The 23,372-nt window shown below is 45.6% G+C and overlaps 1 protein-coding gene across 1 annotated transcript in view; it reads left to right on the top strand.

Annotated features, from left to right (window-relative positions):
* Window positions 1-1,993: 1,993 nt before the first annotated feature.
* Window positions 1,994-23,372, top strand: part of SYN2 (synapsin II) — a 1,086,516-nt gene continuing 1,065,137 nt past the window's right edge. The window contains exon 1 of the mRNA XM_078661415.1: window positions 1,994-2,969. Coding sequence (XP_078517541.1) covers window positions 2,605-2,969 — 365 coding nt within the window. The 5' untranslated portion in view covers window positions 1,994-2,604. The remainder of the gene's footprint in view (window positions 2,970-23,372) is intronic.

Raw genomic sequence — 23,372 nt, forward strand, 5'->3', positions numbered from 1 at the left:
CCCACTCCCCCAGACCGATTTTGGCCCCAGGGCCCAATCCTCCAGGGCCCAGAGTGTATATTTATTTTTTAGTAGGGATTTCGGCCCCAGGGGCACCCAATCTGGGTGCCTAGGTCCCACCCAGGGCACACGGTGACTTTACTGGCTCTCCACCTCCTACAAAAGCTGGCATTGCTTTCACAGACAGATACAAGGTTTTATCAGATTTAAGGGAGAGACTCTTGAGTATATGTCATTCTCATAATGTTTCCACAGGTTAGATGTTTCTCACACTTCAGGAATTAGGGCATTTGGGTTTAACCATTTCCGACTGAAGTTAGTCTTTGGGGCCATTCTGGGTTCAGAGTTGGGGCATTTTCTTTTGCAAGGAAGATGGAAGACATGGCTTGAGATTTCAGCTCAGTGCAGTGAAGACCGGCCGCAACTTTTTCTGGGCTATCATCAGATTTTTTTTCTTTATCAAGAGCTCAACTCTTCAATCCTAGTTTAGATACCCACTCTCTACTTCAAGCTTTTTATGGTCTAGGATGGTGAGGATAGGGAATTGGTATCAGTTGACATGGAATTTAGAGGGGCAATCTGATATCATTAAAAATATTCTAGAAAAAAATTGTCCAACAATACATTGCCATTTTTCATGGGATGGAGGGGGCAGGCCATATCACTTTTAGGACATAGGTCATTAAGATCGGCAAACTTTAAGAGTATGACGTTCCTCTCTCACTGGATGGCATATTATACTCCTGAAATATTGAATAAATGTATCCTGCAGTGGACAATTGCAGTTTTCATTGTAAACATTAGGGCGAAGGGGGCTGGTTTCACATTTTTTATTCCTGCCCTATGTTAATCCCATTAGGGAGTTGGTTGTCTATTGTTTTGAGTTCTGGCAATGAGGCAACGATTCTTTTTGATGTTTTTTTAATGGACAATCTTCAACCTGGCAAGATCAGGACAGAGGTTTTTGGCAATTGTTTTTATTATAGCTCGCTCTTTGATTTTGCAAATGAGGCGAACCTGTAAGATTCCTTTCTATCAAGAATGGCTGAATAAAATTATCAGAATAAAGCAATTTGAGGAAGCCTATGCAAAGCAATGTAATGCTTCCTGGCAGTATTTTAACTTGATTGTAAAACCAGGGAAAGGGGTTCCAGTATATCTGAGATCTCCTTAAGTGGAAATATGTCTTTAACAAAAGGGCTATAGCGTTTTTTTAATGGCTACAGACTGAAGGATCGATCTAATCTGGTGAGAAGAAAATATCAATACTGGTTTATGCGCTTTATAGTTGAAGTGACTTTTGCTCACTAGTTGGCCTTGCACATACACTTTATTATATTTATAATTAATTGAAGGTATTGAATATTAATTAATATATCTCCTCTAGGTGTTCCTGCTTTAATGACTTTATTATATTCGTATGAAATTGTCATAATGAATATTATTGAACTTTATATGCACATTATAAACTGTGTATACACACTTTATTATATGTGAAAGGAACAGCAGTACGAGTATTTTTTTTACTGTTTGTCTTTTTGGGCATTTCTTGGCAATCTTAGTAATTAAGTTTTTGGACTTTCTGAGTTTATCAATAGGTTCTAAATGTCGTTTTCTGAATGTTCTTTCCGTTTGTTGGTTTGTGTTTATCCAATTTTTTTTCATTTGATTTGTAATCATGATTGATGAGTCAAATGTTTCTGTGTTCATAAAATTCAGCTCAATAAAAAAATATATATATAAAAACATACACTGTACTTTACAAAATGGTCACGACTGTGCGTTAAAAGGATAAAGGCTTCATATATAGATATTATTTAAACAACGCACTTTTAATAAAAAAATAACATAGGCTTTCCTACTCAAGTTTCTATGTGTTAGTGTTACCCAATTCAATGGTACACAATGTATGCAGACCATTTTTTCAGCCTATTGGCATCCTTTTTTGGGGCTTGGCTTGCTTTGCGCTTCTTTTTAATAAGGTACTCTGATTCTGTTCCCATCGGGACCTAGTGACAGTTCACCTTTCTCCCTGGAAGACAGCCAGAGAGGTCACTCGGATAAGGCATGATATAATGTCGGTCCCTTCTTTGTAAAGACACCCAGAGATAGAGAAACCGCCGGCTGCTGCTCATTTCCACTCAGAAAGGCGTTGACTAAAGGAGCCACTTAGCCCAGCTCCCGTCCTCTGCACAGCATCGGTGGCAGGCTGGAATCAGACTGACAGTGGCAGCATCCGTGAAAGCAGGAGCAGGGCTGGGACGGCGTCTCCACTGCAGAGCAGCAGCAGGCAGCTCCCGCCCCTCTCTCCATCAGCGCACGCCGAGATCCCCAATTAGCTGGAGGGAATACGGAAGAAGGGAGAATCAAAGCCTTTATTCCCTGCTCCCGCAAAGAGGATATTGCAGTTTGGCTTTGCATCGTCAGTCAGGGGTGGCAGCCGAGGAAGACGCTCACATTTCTAACTGAGCATCCGTTCAGAATACTGTGGATTTAATTTTGGCACAAAACATACAGTTGCATCTTTTTTTTTATTGTTTGATTTTTTCTTCTTCTGGGTAATCGGTTTTTGCGTTCTACGCCCGGCGCTTCTCCTGCCTAATTATGAACTTTCTACGTCGCCGGCTCTCAGACAGCAGCTTCATCGCAAACCTGCCCAATGGATACATGACCGACCTGCAGCGCCCGGAGCCCCAGCAGCCGCCCCCTGCCGCCGTGTCTGCCGCTGCCGCGCCCGCTCCAGCCCAGCAGCCTCCACCCGCCGCGCCCTCGCCCTCGCCGGCCCCGGAGAGGCGCCCGTCCACCCAGTCTGCCTCGGTCGGCAGCAGCTTCTTCTCCTCCATCTCCAACGCCGTGAAGCAGACGGCGGCCGCCGCCTCGGCGGGGCTGGTGGAGCAGACCTCGGCGGCCACAGGACAAGCCAAGAAGTTCAAACAGCTGCTGGTCATTGACGAGCAGCACGTTGACTGGTAAGTGGTGCATGGCATGCAAGTGGCCGGCGGGGGCAACCTGTGCCCGCCCACCTCCTTGACCGTAGATTCAACATCCATCCCCACGGGGGTGCGAGGGCGAGAGAAAGCAGACATGTACAACAGACGGGCGGTCTGTGACACCCTTAGGCGTTACAAGTGTAAAAAAAAATCTCCTGTGGTGTGGGCGCAGCCTGTATCGCCTGCCCACCTGCTGAAGCGTCCGGTGGGTGCACACCTGTGGGCAGACACCTGCAGGCAGCCACACCCGTGTGAGAGATTGCACTGCGGTGTATATGGCTGGGCACCAGAGCGCAGGTGGGCAAGTACCCAAGTCGTAAGCATCCTCTCTGGCAGAAGACACACCTGCTGAGGTCCCTAGCCCGCCCCTTCCACTCACAAACATGCATAAGCGATTATTAGCTCCCTGGAGAAACAGTGTGAGGCAAACCCTAGACACCTTCAGGCAACCCCACCCATTAGCATCAGGTGACACGCATGTCTGTTTAGGTGCTGACCTTCGTTAGAAAAAATATAACTACGAAGGTATTGTAGAAGCATAGGCATTAAAAAACGAGGCCATTCGAAACAAAAGCTAGCTCCACGCCCTGGCATGCACAGGAAAGCACTGTTGTTCAAAACCCCTAACTTTCCCCGTAGAGCACAACTGTTCAAACCCTGAGCGCCCTGACGCAGGCAGGACTGAAGGGACCCTTATCTCTCGAAAAAGTGAGGTTGGAAACAGAGTGCGTGGTTGTAAGAAACAAAACAATTTTCACTTATGCAGGTGCGGTACTAACATACATTAACTGTTTGTCTGGAAGGCTACCAGAAGTCTGAACAGCTGCAGGCGTGTGTCCATAGCTCTGTGCACCTCGTGCCTCCCACGAGTGTATAGTTGCAAGCAACCCTGGCATTATGCACACCTTCTGCAGATGGGCGCGTGTAAGAATAGGTGCACCTGACTAGAAGAATAGCTAGTTCCACGACCCCAATCTCCCAAAACTGATCCGAAACAGTACCGCCATTTAAGTGACCAGTGATTCCAGTGCCACAGTACCGCCATTTAAGTGACCAGTGATCCTGGTGTGCTTGTATGCTATGTGTTCGACTCTGCACAGCCCCACTAGCATTTTAGAGACAGCTGCCTATCTAGAAACCATCCGCACAGGCCCCAGTGCTGTAAGGTTCTCCAGCATCCCCAGGTGCACGCGACCTTTGAGCCCTTGTCAACCCCAGGAACGCTCGTGCCCGACAGAACTCGTTTAAGAGAGCTCAGGGGCATATTACCAACAACTAGCGATAATTTTTGTCTCTAACTTGTTTAGAGACAAAAATTATCGCCGCACATCGGCGATTTTTATCGCAGATAAACCTTGCTATTAGCAAGGTTTATCGCAAATGCGATAAAAAACTGCCGCAATGCATGAATATCGCTGAAAAGTTAGCGATATTCATGCATTATCGAGCAAATGCTCTTAGCCATGTTATCCACCTCCCATTGGATAACATGGTGAAGAATTGCTCAGGGCAGGTGTTAGCTTTTGGAGATATTCGCGCTTAGCGCGAATATCTCCAAAAGTTGGTAATAGGAGATAGCGATGTTAGCGACTGTTTCCAGTCGCTAACATCTTGGTACGCCCACTTTGCATGTCATTAGTGATAAATATCACTGACATGCAAAGCGGGGCCCAAGATGGTCGCTATCCCCTATTAGCTGTCACTAACTGGTGTTAGCGACAGCTTGGTAATAGGGAGATAATTTTATCTCCGCTTTCTTGGCTTTTAAAGCCAAAAAAGCGGAGATAAACCCCCTTGATAATATGCCCCTCAGTGCTTTCACCACACATGGACCACCTGACCCGCCCCGCCCCTTGAGCTTTCCCGTGATGTCATCAGCACAGCAGGTTTTTAGGCCTGGATTTTCCTTTAGAAATCACGTGTAGCTGGAACATTAGACCAATGTGTGAAATATACATGAATTTAAACTACAACTCCCAGAATGCACTTTTATTTGTTTTACTGTCTAAGATTGGAAATATGGCGTCCTATCAATATGAATGGAATTGACAGTCTTACTTGCACAACCTGCGTTTTCCTGCTTGCAATTAAACATAATGTTTCAATCATGTTTCAACGCTATATTTTTACATTCCTTTTTCTCTGGGTGAAAATTGCGTCGGCATTAATACAAGTGCGACAAACTGTCCCCGCAATGGCCCATGTCTCCCCATGTGCGCAGCATGTCGCTATTCCCGTTTTTTTTAAATGCGCTCCCGATTAATTTTAGGCAAACAAGCGAAACACTTATGTACACAGATGGTAAAAACAAATTGAAACAGAAGGTACACTGAATACCGATGCCTACAGAAATGCAGTATAATTTGAAAATGTCACAATGTCGTGCGTGCGTTTGTGGTGTTCTCCTTGTTGTGTGCTCTCCGCACGCAGCAGTCACAATCTACGTTGAGTTTTTTTCTGTGCCTGTGATATATTTTGCCCCTGGACGTCGCCTTCCCTCCCCCATCATCCATCACGCAGCTGCTGGGATGTTCGATTTTTTTTTCTTTCTTTCAAAAATTGCCTTTCCCGTAGCTCGGGGTGGGTTGGCAGCAGGGGATATATCTGCCGTTAGTGCCTTGGGCTGCGAAAGAGGAGGGTGCGGGCCTGGGAGGCGGCCCCAGCTGACAAGAGCGCAAGAGCTGGAAAGGCAGGCAGGCACGCGCTGCACAAGAGGCATGGTTGCGCTTTTCCCAATACCCCCTTCTCTGCTGCAAGAGCACTCAGAGACTCTTTACTACAGCCTTGAATACAGGCTGCCCTTGCATTTCCTAGGCATGTTTCAGCACCTATTGCTTGTCATGATTCATGATCCAACGGGTGATGCCGGTTTTTGGAATTTTGCACAGAAAGATGGGTTGCACTTCAATCCAGCTACAAACAGATGTCGGGAGAGCAGGAGTGTGTCCCATTCTTATGTCTCAGCATCTCTAACAGGGCAATATATAATCTAGCTCAGCTCAATGGCCATCAGCATAGAAACGTCTAAACTAATAACCTGATGACTGCTCCCAGATGGTTCAGCTATGTCATCGAAAAATGTCTTCCTTTCTTCAGAATCATGTCTGGAAATCCCGTCTGGAAATCCCTCAGCCCAAAATCTCCACAAAGGAAGAATATTGTTGGAATCCCTGAGCCACTAAAGACACCAAATGGATAAGTACCTACTCCAAGGACCAGGTTACTTGTCAAGAAATAGAGGGGGTACAGCTCTTCAAAACGCCCCACATGGCCCATCCAGGATTGGGAGCAGTGAATAAAATGATGCAGAACTCTAGGAATGCTCAGCCCCTTGATCAATGTCATTTGTGGAAGCACAGTAAAAGGAGCCAATTAGAAAGAAGTACCCATCAAGCCTAGGATCCATTTTCGATCCCATGAGATTGGCTAAAGATTCTCCCCGTTTGATACATAACCCCTCGCCATCCCCCTCACTCCCAAAATATGTGCATATACGTCCCCATTTGCCTCTAGTGGATCATCTTTGAGATTTACCGTGTACACAAAGTAGTCAACGTTTTGCCCTGAGCTTTTGTGCTGGGCTGTTTGGGGAATTGGTGCTATATTAATAATTGTGGTGCCTGCCCGTCTCCAGTTAGATTTTCTTCCTCCATAACATTTTTTTATGGGACATACAAAGTAAGATTGGATGTCGGGTTAACAGACACCCTTTTTGTGGGTATAGCCAACATATGCCACCCTTTTGTTTTCTGTCCCGATCCAGCTTGCTCTTCGGTCACCAGTCCATGACTACGCACCACCTCATGACTACCAAGCACCTCATGGATGCCTCAGTTTCCTCTGACTGACTCCAGTCTCTGGATGACAGAGCTGTTTACCTGCAGCCTTACCTCGGCTCTTGTGCTCCCTGAGAGCACACATTTACCACCAAACCGTTACCTCAGACAAGTGGGTGTTGGATATTATCCAACATGGTTATTGTCTGGAGCCGACTTCCACACATCCCATTGTTCCACCTCGCAAACAAATGGAACATCGGGCACTACTCAAAGCCAAAGTCAAAGCACTCTTGCTCAAGGGGACTATGGAACCCGTTCACAACCATCACCAGAGTACAAGAGTATACTAAATATACTTCCTCATACCCCAAGATATGGGTCCCTCCAGCCCACTTCTGACCTCAGACCCCTAAATGAATATGTCCTTTCAAAACACTTCCACACCGTAACCCTTGAGGATGCATGACCATTATCAAGGAAGCCTGCAGGCCTACCACTTGTGCATACTACGCTGACAAATGGAAAATGTTTGTCTGCTATTGTCCTTCCAAATAAATTGACTCTTTTCATGCAACAGTACAAAATATTGTTTATTTGCTTCACTTCCACATTCCTGGCCTAGCCTCCGCCTCCGTGAGGTTGCATCTAGCTTCAGTAGCTGCCTATATTCAAAATAGGTAAAATCTCTCACTTCAAAATGCAGTTGATTAACGCCTCCATAGAAGGCCTCAATAGAGTGATTACAGCATGGGTTTCACTGGCACCCTCATGGATTCTTAACATTGTGCTCATACGACTCATGGGCCCTCCATTTGAGTGCTATCACACATGCTTTCTTCAATTTCTCTCTTGGAAGGTGGCATTTTTAGTTCCCATTGCATCATTCAGGCGTGCAAATTAACTTCAGGCATTAACCCTGGAAGAACCCTTCCAAGTTCATTGGGATAGGTGTGCCCTCCACACAAACCCTAAATTCCTACCAAAAGTAGTGTTTGCCTTCCAACTCATTCAATCAATCGCCCTACCTGTCTTTTTTCCACAGCCAGACTAGTTTGCGGAGCAGGCTCTCCATCCTTTAGATGGCAAAAGATCCCTCATGTACTACATTGATGGAACAAAATCTTTTAGAAAACAACTTTTTGTTGCTTTCTCTCACCACCCAAAAGGGATGGCTATATCCAAGTCCGGCATTGCCAGATGGATAGTTAAATGTATTCAAACATGCTAAAAAAACTTTAGATTCTCCCCTGTAACTCGCTCTACTCGCAAGAAAGGAGCCTCTATAGCCTTCCTAGGGAACATCCCAATAGCTGACAGATGTAAAGCAGCTACCTGGTCTACACCACTCACTTGCGCTAAATACTGTTGTGTGGATGTTCTAGTATGCCAAAAACTAATGTTGGTCAAGCAATGCTACATACAATTTTCAAAACCACCTCGGCACCCACAGGCTAGCTACCACTTTTGGGGAGGACTGCTTTACAGTATACGCACAACATGTGCATCTACAGGCACACATGCCTCAAAGTGAATATGTGACTTTCCTTCTAAACATCTGGTCATGGCATGTAGCGTTGTAGATTCACATGCGCCCCACCCTTCCACAGGACACCCGTGGTTGTTGCAGTATCTCTTCGTATCTTCTTTTTTTCCATTTACCTATCACTTCATTTCACACTCCATCCTTACCCACCTTGCCTGAAAACCATCTAATAATGGAGTCAGTGCCCATGCACATTATCACCAAAGGGAGGAGCCACTCTACTGCGTGGCTCGATAGACTTCTTCACAGAAAAACAACTTACATATATCTGGACCCAACACTAGATAGCAGGAGTATGCACAGCATGCGAATCTACAGCACTACATTGGCCTAACGGCTAAGGCGCTCGACCTCGGACCTGGGGATCTGGGTTCGAGTCTCGGTAACGACGCCAAAACCTCCTGTGATTCTGGGCAAATCACTTAATCTCCCCGTGCCTAAAATGAATGTGTGTCCGTCCTCATGTAACGTAACTGGTGCTATGTAAAGCGCTCTGATACCTGATTCGGTTCGGGTCTAGTTTGCGCTATATAAAACTCTACAAAAAAAAAAAACTCTCTAGGCTAGAAGGGTGTCTTAGCACAGTGCTCTATGCGAACAATTCACACAGGCACCCTAGTTATGTTAATAGTCGGGGAGGCTCTCAGGACATCACCGTAGCCCTCTCGATGACAAGTGTAAGCAAGTAAGTGCACACACAAAGTCAATTCCGAATAATCAAGCACAACAGTAAAACTGAACCCCTTTTGGGGGAAGTGTATTTCTCTGGGATCTTTTCATATACATTTAAAAAATTTCATATCTATTTCTAGTATTCACTTGCTTGTTCACCCCTGCGTTTGCCAAAGGTTAATGTTCCAAATTGAGGTTAAGAATTAAGGATTCTACACAGTTTGTGTTGGCATCAGGTTACTGGCAAGGCTACAGCTTATGTGTGTCGGTTTAGCTTGGAGACAACACTTCACTGTGGAATGTTGTGATGTGTAGGATACTGGAAGTCTACTCGTGTTGTCTTTTTCTATGCTCAGGCCGGACTGTTCCCATTGCAGCAGGGTCAAGATTGATATGCATACGGCTGGGTACAAGCTGAGGTGGCATGGTGTACAAAATAACGAGGTATTGGGATGTAACCAGAGTAATTACCAGTGGCTTAGTTTTAATTCGAGCATTCCATCCATCACTTGTTGTATACTTTAGTGTGTTGCCCTAAGTGAAATGGCTATGCCCAGATGTTGGTCCCATTCACACTGTTACTGGAACCAAGCTTTACCCTCTGATGAGCCCTAAGCAGGGCAGAACCGTTCATGGTTTGCTTGTGTTCGGCTTCAGGGAGGATCTGGCCTGGCGGTTCTGGCTGGACTGTTCCCATTGGAGCAGGGTCAAGACTGATTTGCATATGGCTGGGTCCAAACTGAGTTGGCATGGTGTGCATAGTATTGATGGACTGGTTTGCCGCTTGAGTAATCACCATTGGCTGAGATTAATTCAAGCATTCCATCCACCACATTTGTATACTTCAGTGTGTTTTTTTTCTAGGTGATGGGAAGATTTCCTCAGATGTGTAGTGTTTGCGCATGGGAAGGGGTTTCCTGCCTCCGCTGTCTAGAATGTATTGAAGACAGAGCAGGGATTGAAATGTTTCTTTAATAACATTGCTTTTTAAAACAGTTTCAATATTTACTAACCAAATATCGAATTATTGTTATATAAACAAGTTTAATATTACAAGACAAATGTTTCACAATGTTAATGAGTACTTTTCATTAACTCTGGTACTGCAGCCTTTTCCTTTTTTTGCAACAGATATGATTGTTTGGCCTGGTCCAGCCTCCCAGTCCACCCTGGTCGTCTACTGACAAGGGGCTTCCTGGCAGCAATACCCCATAGTCTTCCAGGCGTGCCAATCTGCTTGGCTGCACGTCTCTAGTACCAAAGTCTTCATCCACTTGAAGGGTGCCTGTGTGTACAGCAGAAGCCTGTAGTACCAATTCCACAAGGGTCCGGTGAAATCCAGTTCCTTTAGTGTCTCCAGCAACTACCCTCTCTAGTGGGCCTGAAAAGGAACAAAAGGGGTAGAGCTGCTAGCTGTTGACTGTGGACTATGGTGCTGGAGACCAGGGTTCCAGCCTCGGGGTTGCGTCCACATCCTCTGATTCTGGGAAATCACTTATTCTCCCGGTGCCTGAATGTGTAATGTAAATACGGTGCTCAAAGCGCTCCAATACCTTCGGGTCGAGTTCGTGCTATATAAATATGCAACAAAAAAAAGTTCCATCAGCACTCATCAAGGGAGGGTCTCTCACAGTTGGCTGTATGATGGAATAACACATGCATTCATCACTCGTGCCTTTATAATGTGTACACTACTACCAAGCACCCCATTAAAACGCGCACGCATTAGGACACATTGAAAGTGTCATGACAATGCATACACCACCCAAGCATACCACTTCCACGCAAACTTGCCAGGTGGCAAACATGCACTCTTCTCCCTGTACTCGCCTCTCATGCCAATGCACCCACCACTTAGCCCAATCAATGATATACCCGGCAGTTCCCGGTGTGCTTCGTAAATACCGCTGCTGATACTAATTCTGGGTGGTGGCCACACCTCCAAGACTTTTAGTTGCACGTGAGTTCACCAGGTGTAGTGCCCATGCAAGCACAGTCTTCTTTCTGCTACAACCCCTTTTTCCTTACCCTGAACACTAAAATTGCCACTTCTGCAACCCTCTTTTCCTGACCCCTAAAACGCCATGCTGCAGCTCCCTTTTCCTGCCACTGGATGTACAACGTGGACATAACCCACATTCTTTAAAATGAACATGCCTTTAATACGCATGCCCGATGGTGAAGGCATATTCGTGGGAACTGATTTGTTGTAACAGACATAAGTGGGAAAGGCATGTTAGTTGTAAAGGATGTTTGGTAATGGTCATGCATGGTTATGACAACGTTGTATTGGCTGTTTCCCCTCACAGCCCACATATCGGTTAAACAAGCCTATTGGTCCGTCATCCTCCTTCTGCTCCCCGTCTTTGCAGGAGTTTAAAAATAAATGGATCCGGAGAGCTCTAGAATGAGAGAGAACCCAACCCAGTACTGCCACATCACCCTTCTGCACCTAACTGGCAGTTTGAGGCAGGGCTTCGTTGAGAGTACAAAACAGCCCTGGCCATTTTATCAGACCAGCCCTGGGGGGTGGAGGTGGGTGGGTGTAGTTGTTAAGCAAGGGTACAAGTGTGAAACACTGCTGTTATCTAAACTGGCACCCAGCACTGATGCTTTTGTTATTGGGGGCAGATATTGTAGCACTGGTGGAAAACCGGCCCCATCCACTCCAAAACCAGCCCCCATTCTTCCAGCCTCCTGGGGAAATGCCTGATGTCTGCTACGGCCAGTCCGGCCCTGGTTTCAGGGATCAGCTCACTGGCTGCCCAGCCCCTAGCACAGAATTCTGAGAAGGAAAAATATGTGGCAGCGGATCATTTCAGCTTTCCTCCCACCTGATCCAGGTTCCGTCATGCACTGCAGGTTTAACCCACCAAGCTTCAAGGTAACTCCACTGTGATGACTTGCACACAATGTTTTTTTTTTGTATCTCCTTTTTCGCCCCATATGGGAACATCTTGCAGCTTCTTGACAGGGAGATGCTGCTAATCAGTTTAAGGGGATTTCACCCAATCCTCTGCTAGAATAAATCTAATGTGTGAGGTTGGGTCGATTGTTACAGGTGAGTTTTTAACTGCCAGCTGGCCAGCAGAGTAATTAACTAGCCCAGCAAGCAGCAGAGCTATTAACTTGCCCATCAGGGTAGCTCAAATAATTCTAATAAGACTGGCTCATGGAAATATGTCCAATGATAAAAGTTCTTAAAAACTTCTGGTGAAAATATGATTCTGCACATGAGTCTCTGGACCCAGAATTGTTAGGGAAGTTTACATTAATGACCGTTCTGTTTCGTACCAGCAAAAAGTTTTATTTCGGACACACTGTATACAAAAATGCAAGGCAGTTTAAGCACTAGATTTTGCATTTTGGTCAAGAAGAAAGGAACATTTCTTCATAAAGTCGCAAATGAAAGATGAGGCCCAAACAGGATGCATACAATGTAATTTGCGTCCAATTTGCAACAGTTCTACCTGTGCACAGTTGTTGGGCAGAGTTAGAGAACAGTCTTCGTCACTCAGCATGCACAAGTGGACATGGGTGTGACCATGGGTTCACGCATAACCTGTGCAAAGCCTCTGATTGCAACTGCGATTAGCGGTCCTTTTATTAAAAGGTGGACACTGGCGGGTACAACACAAATCCATTTTAATATACTGCTTACAGCGAGCTAAAGTCCACCACAGGGACTTACTCACAGCAGAAGTATAAAAAACAGAGGTCCATAAGTGGAATAAAACTATGTTTTTTTCAGCACTGAGAACACACATTCTTATAGTGTTTTGAAAAACGAATTTCCAATTTGTTATCCAGTTTCTTTTTAGTTTAATTCCAAACACATTGTGTAAGGTATCACAATGAAGAACGTAAAATATGATATAAATAATATGTTCTGACTCTTTTTTTTTTTAAAGTAGTAAAATCAATGATTTTTGTTAATCTTCCTGGACAAAAAGAATGAGCAGTATTCATAACCCTCTAGAGTTGTTGTAAGCATGCCATGTATGTGGAATTGCATTTGGTGATGAAATAAAGCTTCACTGTTGATGCCATTCTTGTGGAGAGCAAGGCTGTAATTAGACATATGGTGTGAAGTAAGGCTACTATTAGGCTGTCTTTGAGCTCAGTTTTCAGCATTTCATTGTGTAGGTTGACACAAAAGCAGCTCGTTTGGTTCTAGAAAGGCTTAATAATGGTAAACTGTGTTAATGTATGTTTTACGGGTAAGGCATGTTTGATATAATCCTTTTTGAGGGATGATTACAGCAATCATGGGAGTAGATTTCCCAAAGTCTTGGCACAGGGACACGTTTCTTAAACCTCCATCTGGTAGATTTGTGGTTTGGTTTCATACTGTGGTCGTACAAATTGACTGACTATGACAAGATGGCAAAGCTTGCGGCTTCTAACTCCGTTGTGTGATCTGTCTTTAATATTGGCACCTTCCTCAATATTCTGCTGTTGCTCCAATAGATAGTTTCTTAAATGCACAGTATGGTCCCTCATTCTCTGCTGGTTGTTTTAAGTGATGTAGATGGCTGCAGGAGCCCAGCCATTGAATGTCTGCAATGGCTGGTAAGCTGTCATTTGCTCAGTCTGGCCCGACACGCTTCGGTGGCGGCAGGGCACAGTGTGTACCAAACTCTCAGCCTCACTACTCTGCTAGAAGGATGGCTGCATCAAAGTCAGAGTAGCTGGAATTTTGGGCAAAACTGTTCCTGACATTCTAACACCAAGGAGGACACACGAAGTGAGCAAAATGTTTCCAACCACAGGTAAGACAGATTTAGTCTATTAACCACGACTGTGAAGCCACCATTTCTGCATCCCTAATATAGGACAGCCTCTAGGGTAAGGGTTGCATGACTCCTCAGCATTCTAGCTTCACACGCCACGACACTGGCAAGGAGCCAGAGCCTTCACATATGACTTGACTCTGCAAGTGAAGCCAGCACAAGTGGTCAACTTGAAGTGTCACTGATGTGGCCTTGTCCAGTCCAGGACCCACTGTAAAGACCTAAATGTAGATCATGTGGAACTCCAGTCCTCTTTACTGGGGGAAGGTAACCACAGACGAATATATCCCTTTACATCGAATGCACTACAACGCATTCCATTACAACGTTGTTACAACGCAAATCATTACATTGCAAGTAATTTCAATGACTTGTTGTAGGGGGCACGCTGGACTCCAGTTTGTGCAACAGCAGGGAAAGTGTTGGATTGTAAATCCAACACCAGTGCGCCCCCCTATAGCATGTCGTTGAAACGACTTGCGATGTGATGCTTCGTGTTGTAGAGCATTCAATGTAAACGATGTTTCCCACCCACAGACTGTCAGGGAGCCCTCTTGGGAAGGCCTCTCCTGAAAGGGCGAGATTTTGATCGATACCTTATATCTATTGATCTAAACCTCGATCTGGTCGACTGAACCTTTGTTGCCTGTCTTGGAGGAAAACAGTACACCCATCTGCAAGTTAGTTCACCCAATAAAGGACTCTACTCCCAAAGATCACAAACAACTTCTAGCTTTCAAAAGTTTATTGTAAAGATATAATGAGCTGTAAATACAGGCATCTCAGAATGAGATTCACGAGATACACAGGTCCAATTACATACATGTGCTCTCGGAAAGCCCTCAGACGAGCAACGGAAATCACTAACACAAGTTCTAAGAATAATAAAGCTATCAGCATAGACGCATATCTCTCCTTCATTTAGGTTGGAGGAAAACGCACAGGTTAGGCTGTCCCTACCCTGCTCTAGATGGTATCCCTACTTAACCAAACCCCAACCTAACAAAGGTGTCAGCAGTGAATGACCCCCAAGGGAAGTCACCCACTCTAAGTCTCTTGGTGAAAACCTATAGTTCTCCAGTCATGACCCCTCTCTGCCTACCCATCCGCTCTCTAAAGGGTCCTTAGGTATCTGCTCTAACCCCACCCAGGGGTGCTGTCCCTAATACAAAACAGTCAACAACATTTGAGACGCCCCTTGCGAGACGCCCCTCACGTGGTGTAGCTCCTGGCTTTTTCCATGATGCTTTGTATTGGGCCTCAGACGTTAGAGTTGACCTTGCTTCTCAGACTCTTCTCCGGCCCCCTGATACCCCTCAAACATTCCGGAACCCTCCTCCATGTCTGGGCCGTCTACTGAACAGACCTCTATTCATTCATTTATAATTGGATCCCCCCTTATCCTTTGCAGACAGATATCTGCAGCCAAGAACCCAACTCTCATAGACTTCTAAAAAGGCTTGCAACATTTCTCAGCCCAGACATGTACGTGTAAATCAATGCTAAAACATTTCAGGCCTACAATATTTCTCATAATGATTATAGCATTCAACTTCTTCATTAATTAAAGCATGTTAATATTCTTATTCTATTAATCAATAAACATTTCTATAAATCATGGCCTATTTAATGCAATGACCAAAACATTAATACAATCTGTGTCGTGAAAAGAAACACCTTCCCTTTTAGCTCCAGCTCTGGCCCTGAGGCCTACCACATTCTGCGTTTAACCACCTACCACCTTACATTTTAACAGCTACACGACATGGATTCAGAAATAATCACATCTACTAAAATCATATAATGTCACACATTTCTGTATTAGTTCCACTTCTACTTAATTCTCTACATCAGCTATACATTCAGAATATAATTGCAGATACTATTAGCACTCATGGCATTTCTCCTCATGATTTGTGCTTACTACAGGTAAGTGTGATGTACTCATACATTTAAGTCAGTTTGCGCTCTCTCAGTTCCCCCCTTTGATGACCTCTCGGGGTCATCACTAACATTTAAACTGAAGTTATTGCTGGCATTCTCTGCGCTTCCAGAGCCCTCAGGCTCCTGTACTGATTATCTTGTATGGCAGCCAATCTCCGCAGCTGTTCTCTTTGGGCCCTTTCTGACCTTCTTGCTCTGTACCATTTGAATACCCTCACCAATCCCCACAATATAATCCCACAGATCAATATTATGATGATAGGTTTTAGTATGTACCAAACAAAGCTTTTGCCTAAGGTGGAAAACCACCCTCCAACTGTACTCATTCCGTGGCCCACCTTTTCCCAGACATTTTCTCTACTCAAGTCTTCGATCTCCTTGTGAATATTAGTTATGTTCCTAATAACTTTCTCAAGGGGCTTCGAATTGTCTGGAATGTAAGTGCAACATTCCTGAACCTTCAAAGCCTTACAAACTCCGCCCTCTTTTGCTAATAGGACATCTAATGCAAGACGGTTCTGAAGAACCATAGCCCTTATCGATTGCATCTCTCCTTCTACCAGCATTAAGGACTGAGCAGTGCTGGCAGACAACCTGTCGACAACTGTTGCCAGTCGTCTAATTTTAACATCATTAAGGATTAAACCCAAAAGAGGGAACATAGCTCCAAAGACATCTCCAACCATTTCTGCATCTCCTACATCTCTCCTTCCCCTTGAAGATGTCTTGCCCTCTATGATCACTAAATCTTGTGCATGATATATTTTGGGGAAGACAATTGCTAAGTAACATGATCCATACCAGTTGTCAGGTAGTCTCACGTAAGCATTTCTTCCACATACAAAATACACATTTGGAATCACTTGCATTCCCTTCAGGAAATCCTTAGTGTAGTACTCTATATTAAAAGCATGTTCACAGTCTACTTCTCCCACGTATACATTTTCATAATACGTTTTGGCTCGGTGAAGACATAGCTTCCCTCTCTGCGTTTTATCTAAAGCTATTGGACCACTACTACCCTTTCTCTTGTGTGCCTTCTCTTCCTCGGTCCAATCTGTTTTCCATTGTCCTGATTTTTTCAAAATCTTTTGTCTCCTGTAACGATCATCCACCTGCCCTATGAACTTCTTCTCGACTTCTGACACCTTGCATGTCAGGTTATTTCTACGGGCATGTGAAGTATCTAAGGTAATCCAAGGAATGAAGAACTTGGCCAATCTGTCTTCACTCTTCCAGTAATCCCATTTGTTCATCTGCTTATAATTTGGGACTTCTGGCAACACTGAATCATAATTGGAGAAATAGTATTCAAAACTATCTCTCTCATAAAATATACTAAGCAATAAGCTACATGTAATGCCATATGTCAGCGGGAGGTGATGGTATCTAATACCCTCATCTACAGATGCCGGCAACTGCATGCAGACATAACAATCCTTAACCTCCATGGCATCCACGTATTCATATAAAAGTTTAGCATAAGCATTTGACCTAAAGTCTCCTTGGGACTCATCTACGTGTAACCTGCGGGCTTCTGCAGCTAATAACGCTTTCTCTTGAGTGTTTTCCCTTTTCTCACCAGCAACAGTAGGTGTAAGCGTTTCTGCAGAATTCACATCAGTTACCTTTGCCTCTTCCTCATGTCCCTTTACATAAGAAATTGTTACCACTAAAGCTATTAATATTATCACTCCTACTATTAGTGTACCTATTATACATTTAGCTCTGCGGTTCGGGGTGCCGGCCTCCATTTCGTCAGACAATATGGCTCTCTCTTATCTTGGCAAAAAGTTCTTTTCCTCTCGTTCCTTTACAGTCTCTTTTTAATCCTTTTGTCTTTAGAGTCCACACAACTGGAGGCTGACAACCTTCTTCGCAAAAGTCCTTTAACAGTTCAAAAAGACAACCCTAGCCCTTCTCCATCAACTCAAGGGAAGTTCCCTAAAATTCTCTGCTTCCTGGGCGCTAGGTAATCTTCTTTTTCTGCTTGCTTTATTTACAAAGTCCTTTAACAGTCTACTATCAGGTTTGTGGTTGCAGCTTCAATAGCATAGTTCAGTATTTCCAAACGAAGATTGTGCTCTTCATGTGCTGTTATCGTTGTACCAAAGTCGGGGAATTGCAATTCTGAAAGGAACATGTGTTTTAACTTGCTGAGGCGGGGAGGTCTGGGGAGCATGAATGTTAGTGACCCTTCTTGTTCGACACCGGGTACCAACAGTCGTATTTCCACGGTGATAATGGGCTCAGAACTGGACACCACCACCGCTCGGATCCTCCCTGTCTCCGGTTTCACAGACATTTGTCGCCAAATATGTCCACTCAGGTGTGGAGTATCTTCTGTTAGGCACACGCACTCTTCTTGACCTTCTTCGGTCCGGTGCTTCAGCACCCTGAGCACCTTCTTCTGGGTCTGAGTCTTCGGATATCGGAGGAAGGGTTAACTCTGGAGTCGACCTCAGGCTAGAGCTCCTTCTTTGCGGCCAATTAGCTTCTCCACGTGCCCTTCTACTCCTTCTCCTTCTTGTCTGTTCTCGCTCTCTCTCAGACCTGTCAGGGTCTGACTCGTACTCCCAGCTACTTTCTCCTTCTGTAGCGTCTTCTGTTTCGCTGTTGTACTGACCGTCCTCAGCTTGGTCAGACTCGTTCCCTGCTTCCGCTGGCACCTCTACAGCTTGGCTAGCCCCCTCTATGGCTTCTCGGTCCTCTGCTGGACGTCTATCCGAGAGAGGAGCTGTTTCTTCCAGAGGTGCTGGAACCCTTCGCGTATGTGACGCGTGGATCCAATTGGGCAGGCCTCCCACCTTCACAGCTGTATTCGTGATCAGGATGATCTGGAAGGGCCCACGCCAACGAATATCCAAGCAGCTTCTTCTCACATGTTTCTTCACCAGGACCCAGTCCCCAGGGTACAGGTCATGGCACGGGCCCTGGCACGCTGGAACCTCGGCAGCCTGCACCTGAAGGGACACAGAACGCATGGCGTCAGACAGCCCCTTACAATAGTCCAGGATCATATCATCTGTGATATTTAACAGTGCAGTAGCTGGGATAGATGGCAGCCTCATTGCTCTTCCCATTAACACCTCATGTGGTGACAACCCTGTTCTTCTGTCTGGGGTACTACGAAGGCTCATGAGAACCAATGGCAGGGCATCAGGCCAACTCAGGGTCGTTGAGGAACAAACTTTTGCTATTCTGGCCTTGATAGTGCCATTGATCTGCTCCCCAATTCCTGAGGCTTCTGGTCGGTAACTGCAATGCAACTTTTGATCTATGTTTAGTGCTACACAAATCATCTTCACAAGCTCGCTGTTAAAATGTGTTCCCCTATCTGATTCCAAAAAGGCCGGCACCCCGAAGCGAGGAATGAGTTCCCTGAGCAGTAACTTGGCCACTGTGAGGGTGTCGCACCTACGTGTAGGGTATGCCTCAACCCATCTGGAGAACACACAAACCACCACCAGGACATAGCGGAGGCGGTTGCACCTTGGCATTTCAATGAAATCTATCTGCATTCGATTGAATGGACCTCCAGACCTTCCTATGTGACTTAGTGCAACTGGTGTTCTTTTTCCTACGTTCAGCTGCTGACAGGTCACACAACGCTGGCACACTGCTTCTGCGGCTATTCTAAACTTAGGATTGTACCAAGTCTGTCTAAACACTCTCAGCATAGCATCTCTCCCTAAGTGTACGGGACCATGTATGAGTCTAGCCATTGGACTCACCATCTCATTGGGCAACACTGCTCTGCCGTCTGCTGAGACCCAAAAATGGGTCTCACCCATTACACATCCTGCCTTTTCCCATGTTTCTTTTTCAGAATCAGGAGCATTTTCTTGCATGGTTGACAGTTCATCCCAAGTATCGACAGTTTCCAGTATCATGGCTAATTCAGTTCTTACATTTATTCCACCCACTTCCACCTCTGTGAAAGAGTAACCTTGTTCCGCGCAATACCGCGCAACTTCATCAGCATATCTATTGCCTTTCGAAACAAAGTCCTCATTTCTGGTATGTGCGGTGCACTTTACAACTGCGATACTTGCTGGGCATTGCAATGCCTCTAACAACAGGCGCACAAACTCTCCATTGCGAATGGGAGAGCCTGAGGAGGTCATGAAACCTCTTTGAGACCATAACTGCCCGTAATCATGAACTACCCCATACCCATATTGGCTGTCGGTGTATATGGTGACTCGAATTTGATTGCTTGCCAAGCAAGCACGTGTCAGGGCAATAATCTCGGCTACCTGAGCGGAGTGTACTCCTTCCAGGCACCCAGCTTCCACAACTCCAGTAATTGTACAAACTGCATAAGCTGCTCTCAACTGCCCAACTTCGTCTCTTACACATGAGCCATCGACAAAGAAAATTTCATCTGGGTCAGTCAGTGGCTCATCTACGATGTCGGGTCTGGGTTTGGTGCATAGTTCAGTCACATCAAGGCAGTCATGGTCTGTATATTCATCATCATCCTCAATATCATTTGGAAGTGGCATCAAGGTAGCAGGGTTCAAAACAGAGCATCTCTTGAGGGTCACATTCTCTGCAGCAAGAATAACTTGCTCATAGCGCGTGAGCCTGCTGTTGGTCAGATGCTGTGTTTTGGTCCTGGTCATCAACAGTTCAACAGAATGTGGCACGCACACCTCTAACGGGTGCCCCATGACGATATTTTCACATCTCTCAATGCTGACACCCGTTGCAGCAACGGATTTGAGACATCCGGGCAACGCTGCGGCTACTGGGTCTAAAGTAGCCGAGAAATAAGCAACTGGTCTACGGGCATTCCCATGGATTTGGACCAACACAGACAACGCGCAACCTTCTCTCTCACAACAGTAAAGAAAAAATTGTTTATTGTAATCAGGCATTCCCAATGCCGGAGCACGACACAGGTCCTCTCGCAGCTGTAGGAATGCCATCAAACAGTCTTTGTCCCATGGTACCGGATCACTCACCTCCTTGTGCGTCAGTTTTTGCAAGGGCTTTGCTTTCAGTGAAAAGTTCACGATCCACTGTCGGCAATAACCCACCATCCCTAGGAACATCCTGACCTCTCTCTGTGTCTTAGGCGCATTCATTTTCATGATCGCCTCTATCCTGTCTGGTGACACCTTTCGTTTGCCTTTCTCTATTCTGTGTCCCAAGTACTGCACCTCTGTCAGGCAGTACTGCAATTTTCCCGGGGACACCTTGTGCCCATTGGCAGCTAGGTGATTTAACAAAGCAATGGAGTCCTCCCTGCAAGCTTCTTCTGTTTCCGACGCCACAAGGAGGTCGTCTATGTACTGGACCAGAACTGACTTCTGGGGCAGCACTAGACTTTCAAGATTTTTCTTCAAAAGCTGGTTAAAGATCGATGGACTCTCTGTATACCCTTGAGGGATACGACACCATGTTAGGACGCGATTTTCCAGCTTAAATGCGAAAAGAAAATGGCTTTCTTCGTCCAGAGGGATCGAAAAGAAAGCCTGACAAAGATCGATCACAGTGAACCACTCAGCTTGGAATGGAATCTGAAACAGTATCACTGATGGATTCGGTACCACTGGACAACACGAAACGACTATGTTATTAATCTTTCGAAGGTCCTGCACTATCCGAAATTTCCCATTTGGTTTCTGCAGACCCATAATCGGGGAGTTGCATGGACTACCCACGATTTCTTTCAGTATTCCCTGTTTAATCATGGACTCGATCACGGGTTTTATGCCTGCAATCGTTTCTGGAGTCAATTTATATTGGGGTGTTCTTGGGAACTCAGCATGCGGTTTCACTACAATTTTCACTGGGTCCACCCCTTTGACCAATCCAATCTCTTCCCCAGTGAAATCCCATACTTCTGGTGCCACTGTCTCTCTCAAGTCCCAGGGGAGCTCCTCTACTGTCAAAGTAGGGTACAGCTCCACGCATATTCTTGAGTTTGCAACTTTGAAATCTGCATCATCATCATTGGTCAATACCTCCACTCCCTGAGGTGTGCAATATATAGTACAATTCAATTTACACAACAGGTCTCTCCCTAGCAGACACACAGGGCTTGAATCGCAAACCACAAATTGGTGCTCATCGCTGTACTTCCCTATTTTCACCTGTACCGGTTCGGTCAATTGGCTGGTTATTCTCCTGTTTGCGACCCCTACCACTTGTATGGTCTCTCCAGACATGGGCAGGTCTGGAACTGCAGCTGATCTGATCGTGGATCTAGTGGCTCCTGTGTCCACCAGAAATGTCGTAGGGCACCCTGCTACTTCTGCTTCAACATAGGGTCCCCTCTGGTCCACCTCCAAGGCTGCCCCGAGGGTGCAGTCTTCTCTTTCCACTCTCTGTCCGGTTAATGGGTCCACATAATAGCACTCTTCTCCTTCTACAAACAGGGGCATTTGTCTATAGGTCTTACCCATACTCCCTACTCGAGGAGGTTGCGGGAACTGGGCTCGGGGAGGAGCCCCCCCCCCTTTGAGCACCTTTCCTTGGTATGGCGTCACCCCTCTTGTAGGCGCGCTCTGAACCTCTTCCTCCTCTATCTCTTGCTCTCCTATCTCTACATTGTAGGGGCACTCGCGTTTCCAATGCCCCAGCTCGTTACACTGGTGGCACCTAGTTGTTTTCTTCAAGGTAGCTATCTCTAATCTGGGTCTAAAGGTGGAACTCTCCTCATTGCCCTTGTTCTGACTGTACTGCTTCTTTCCTCCTGTACCTGTTCCTTGCTGCTGTTGCTGTTGTCCCCCCTTCCCTGCTGCCTGCATCTGTACCACCATCAACTTTTCTTTTAGTTTCTTAGCCTTGGAGTCTATCTCATCACAGCAGTACCTGGCATATCTCAGTATTTCATCTAGGGGTTTTGTTTGCCAACAAATCGAGTGTTGCTGAATCATTAAACTAATATCCGGTCTCAGTCCCAGGACGAACTTGGACACAAATTGCCCTATGTCTTTTGGATCCATTACATCCAAGCCGCTATACTGTTTAAACGCCTTCAGCAATCTCTCGTAATATTCGTGAACTGTCTCTTTGGGTTCCTGTCTTGTTCGGTCTATTCTGACCCAATCTATGTCTTGCATTGGCACTTTCTCTTTCAGCCAAGTCATCACTCTCTCGAATTTTGCCATCACAATCTCGGACGGCCCATTAGTCTTAGCATCTCTCTCTGGCTCCGTTGTGGGCCACTCAGCGCTAACCTTGCATGCTGTCCACAAATCGCCTGGTACTACAATGTCAAACAGCGTATTCAGATCTATCCATAGGACCTTTGAGATTTTTACAAATCTCTCCACTTGCTTGTACCACTCCACTGGGTTTTCCCGTAGTTTGGGGAAGGAGTTGGTAAAAGCAGCTAAATCTCCCCTACTCCAAGGGACATGCACATAGTTCCCATTTGCAACTTCACGCAAAGGGTAAGCTTCTATTCCCTGCTGTCCTGGTGTCATACCAATCATGCTTCTCCTGCCGGTCCCTTTCTTAGACCACCTCTCTTCCCACTTATCTAGTGCCCTCCATGTCCTTATTCCAGCGATCAGTTCCCTTATGTGCGTTTTCAGCCCAATCGTTCTCCTCTCATCTAGGTCTCGATCTGTATAATGTAGCCTGTGGTTACCCTGTAATGCTTTGGTTCTTGACAAGTCCACCATATATTTGC

Source organism: Lissotriton helveticus, chromosome 9 (assembly GCF_964261635.1).
Source record: "Lissotriton helveticus chromosome 9, aLisHel1.1, whole genome shotgun sequence".
Taxonomy (NCBI): domain Eukaryota; kingdom Metazoa; phylum Chordata; class Amphibia; order Caudata; family Salamandridae; genus Lissotriton; species Lissotriton helveticus.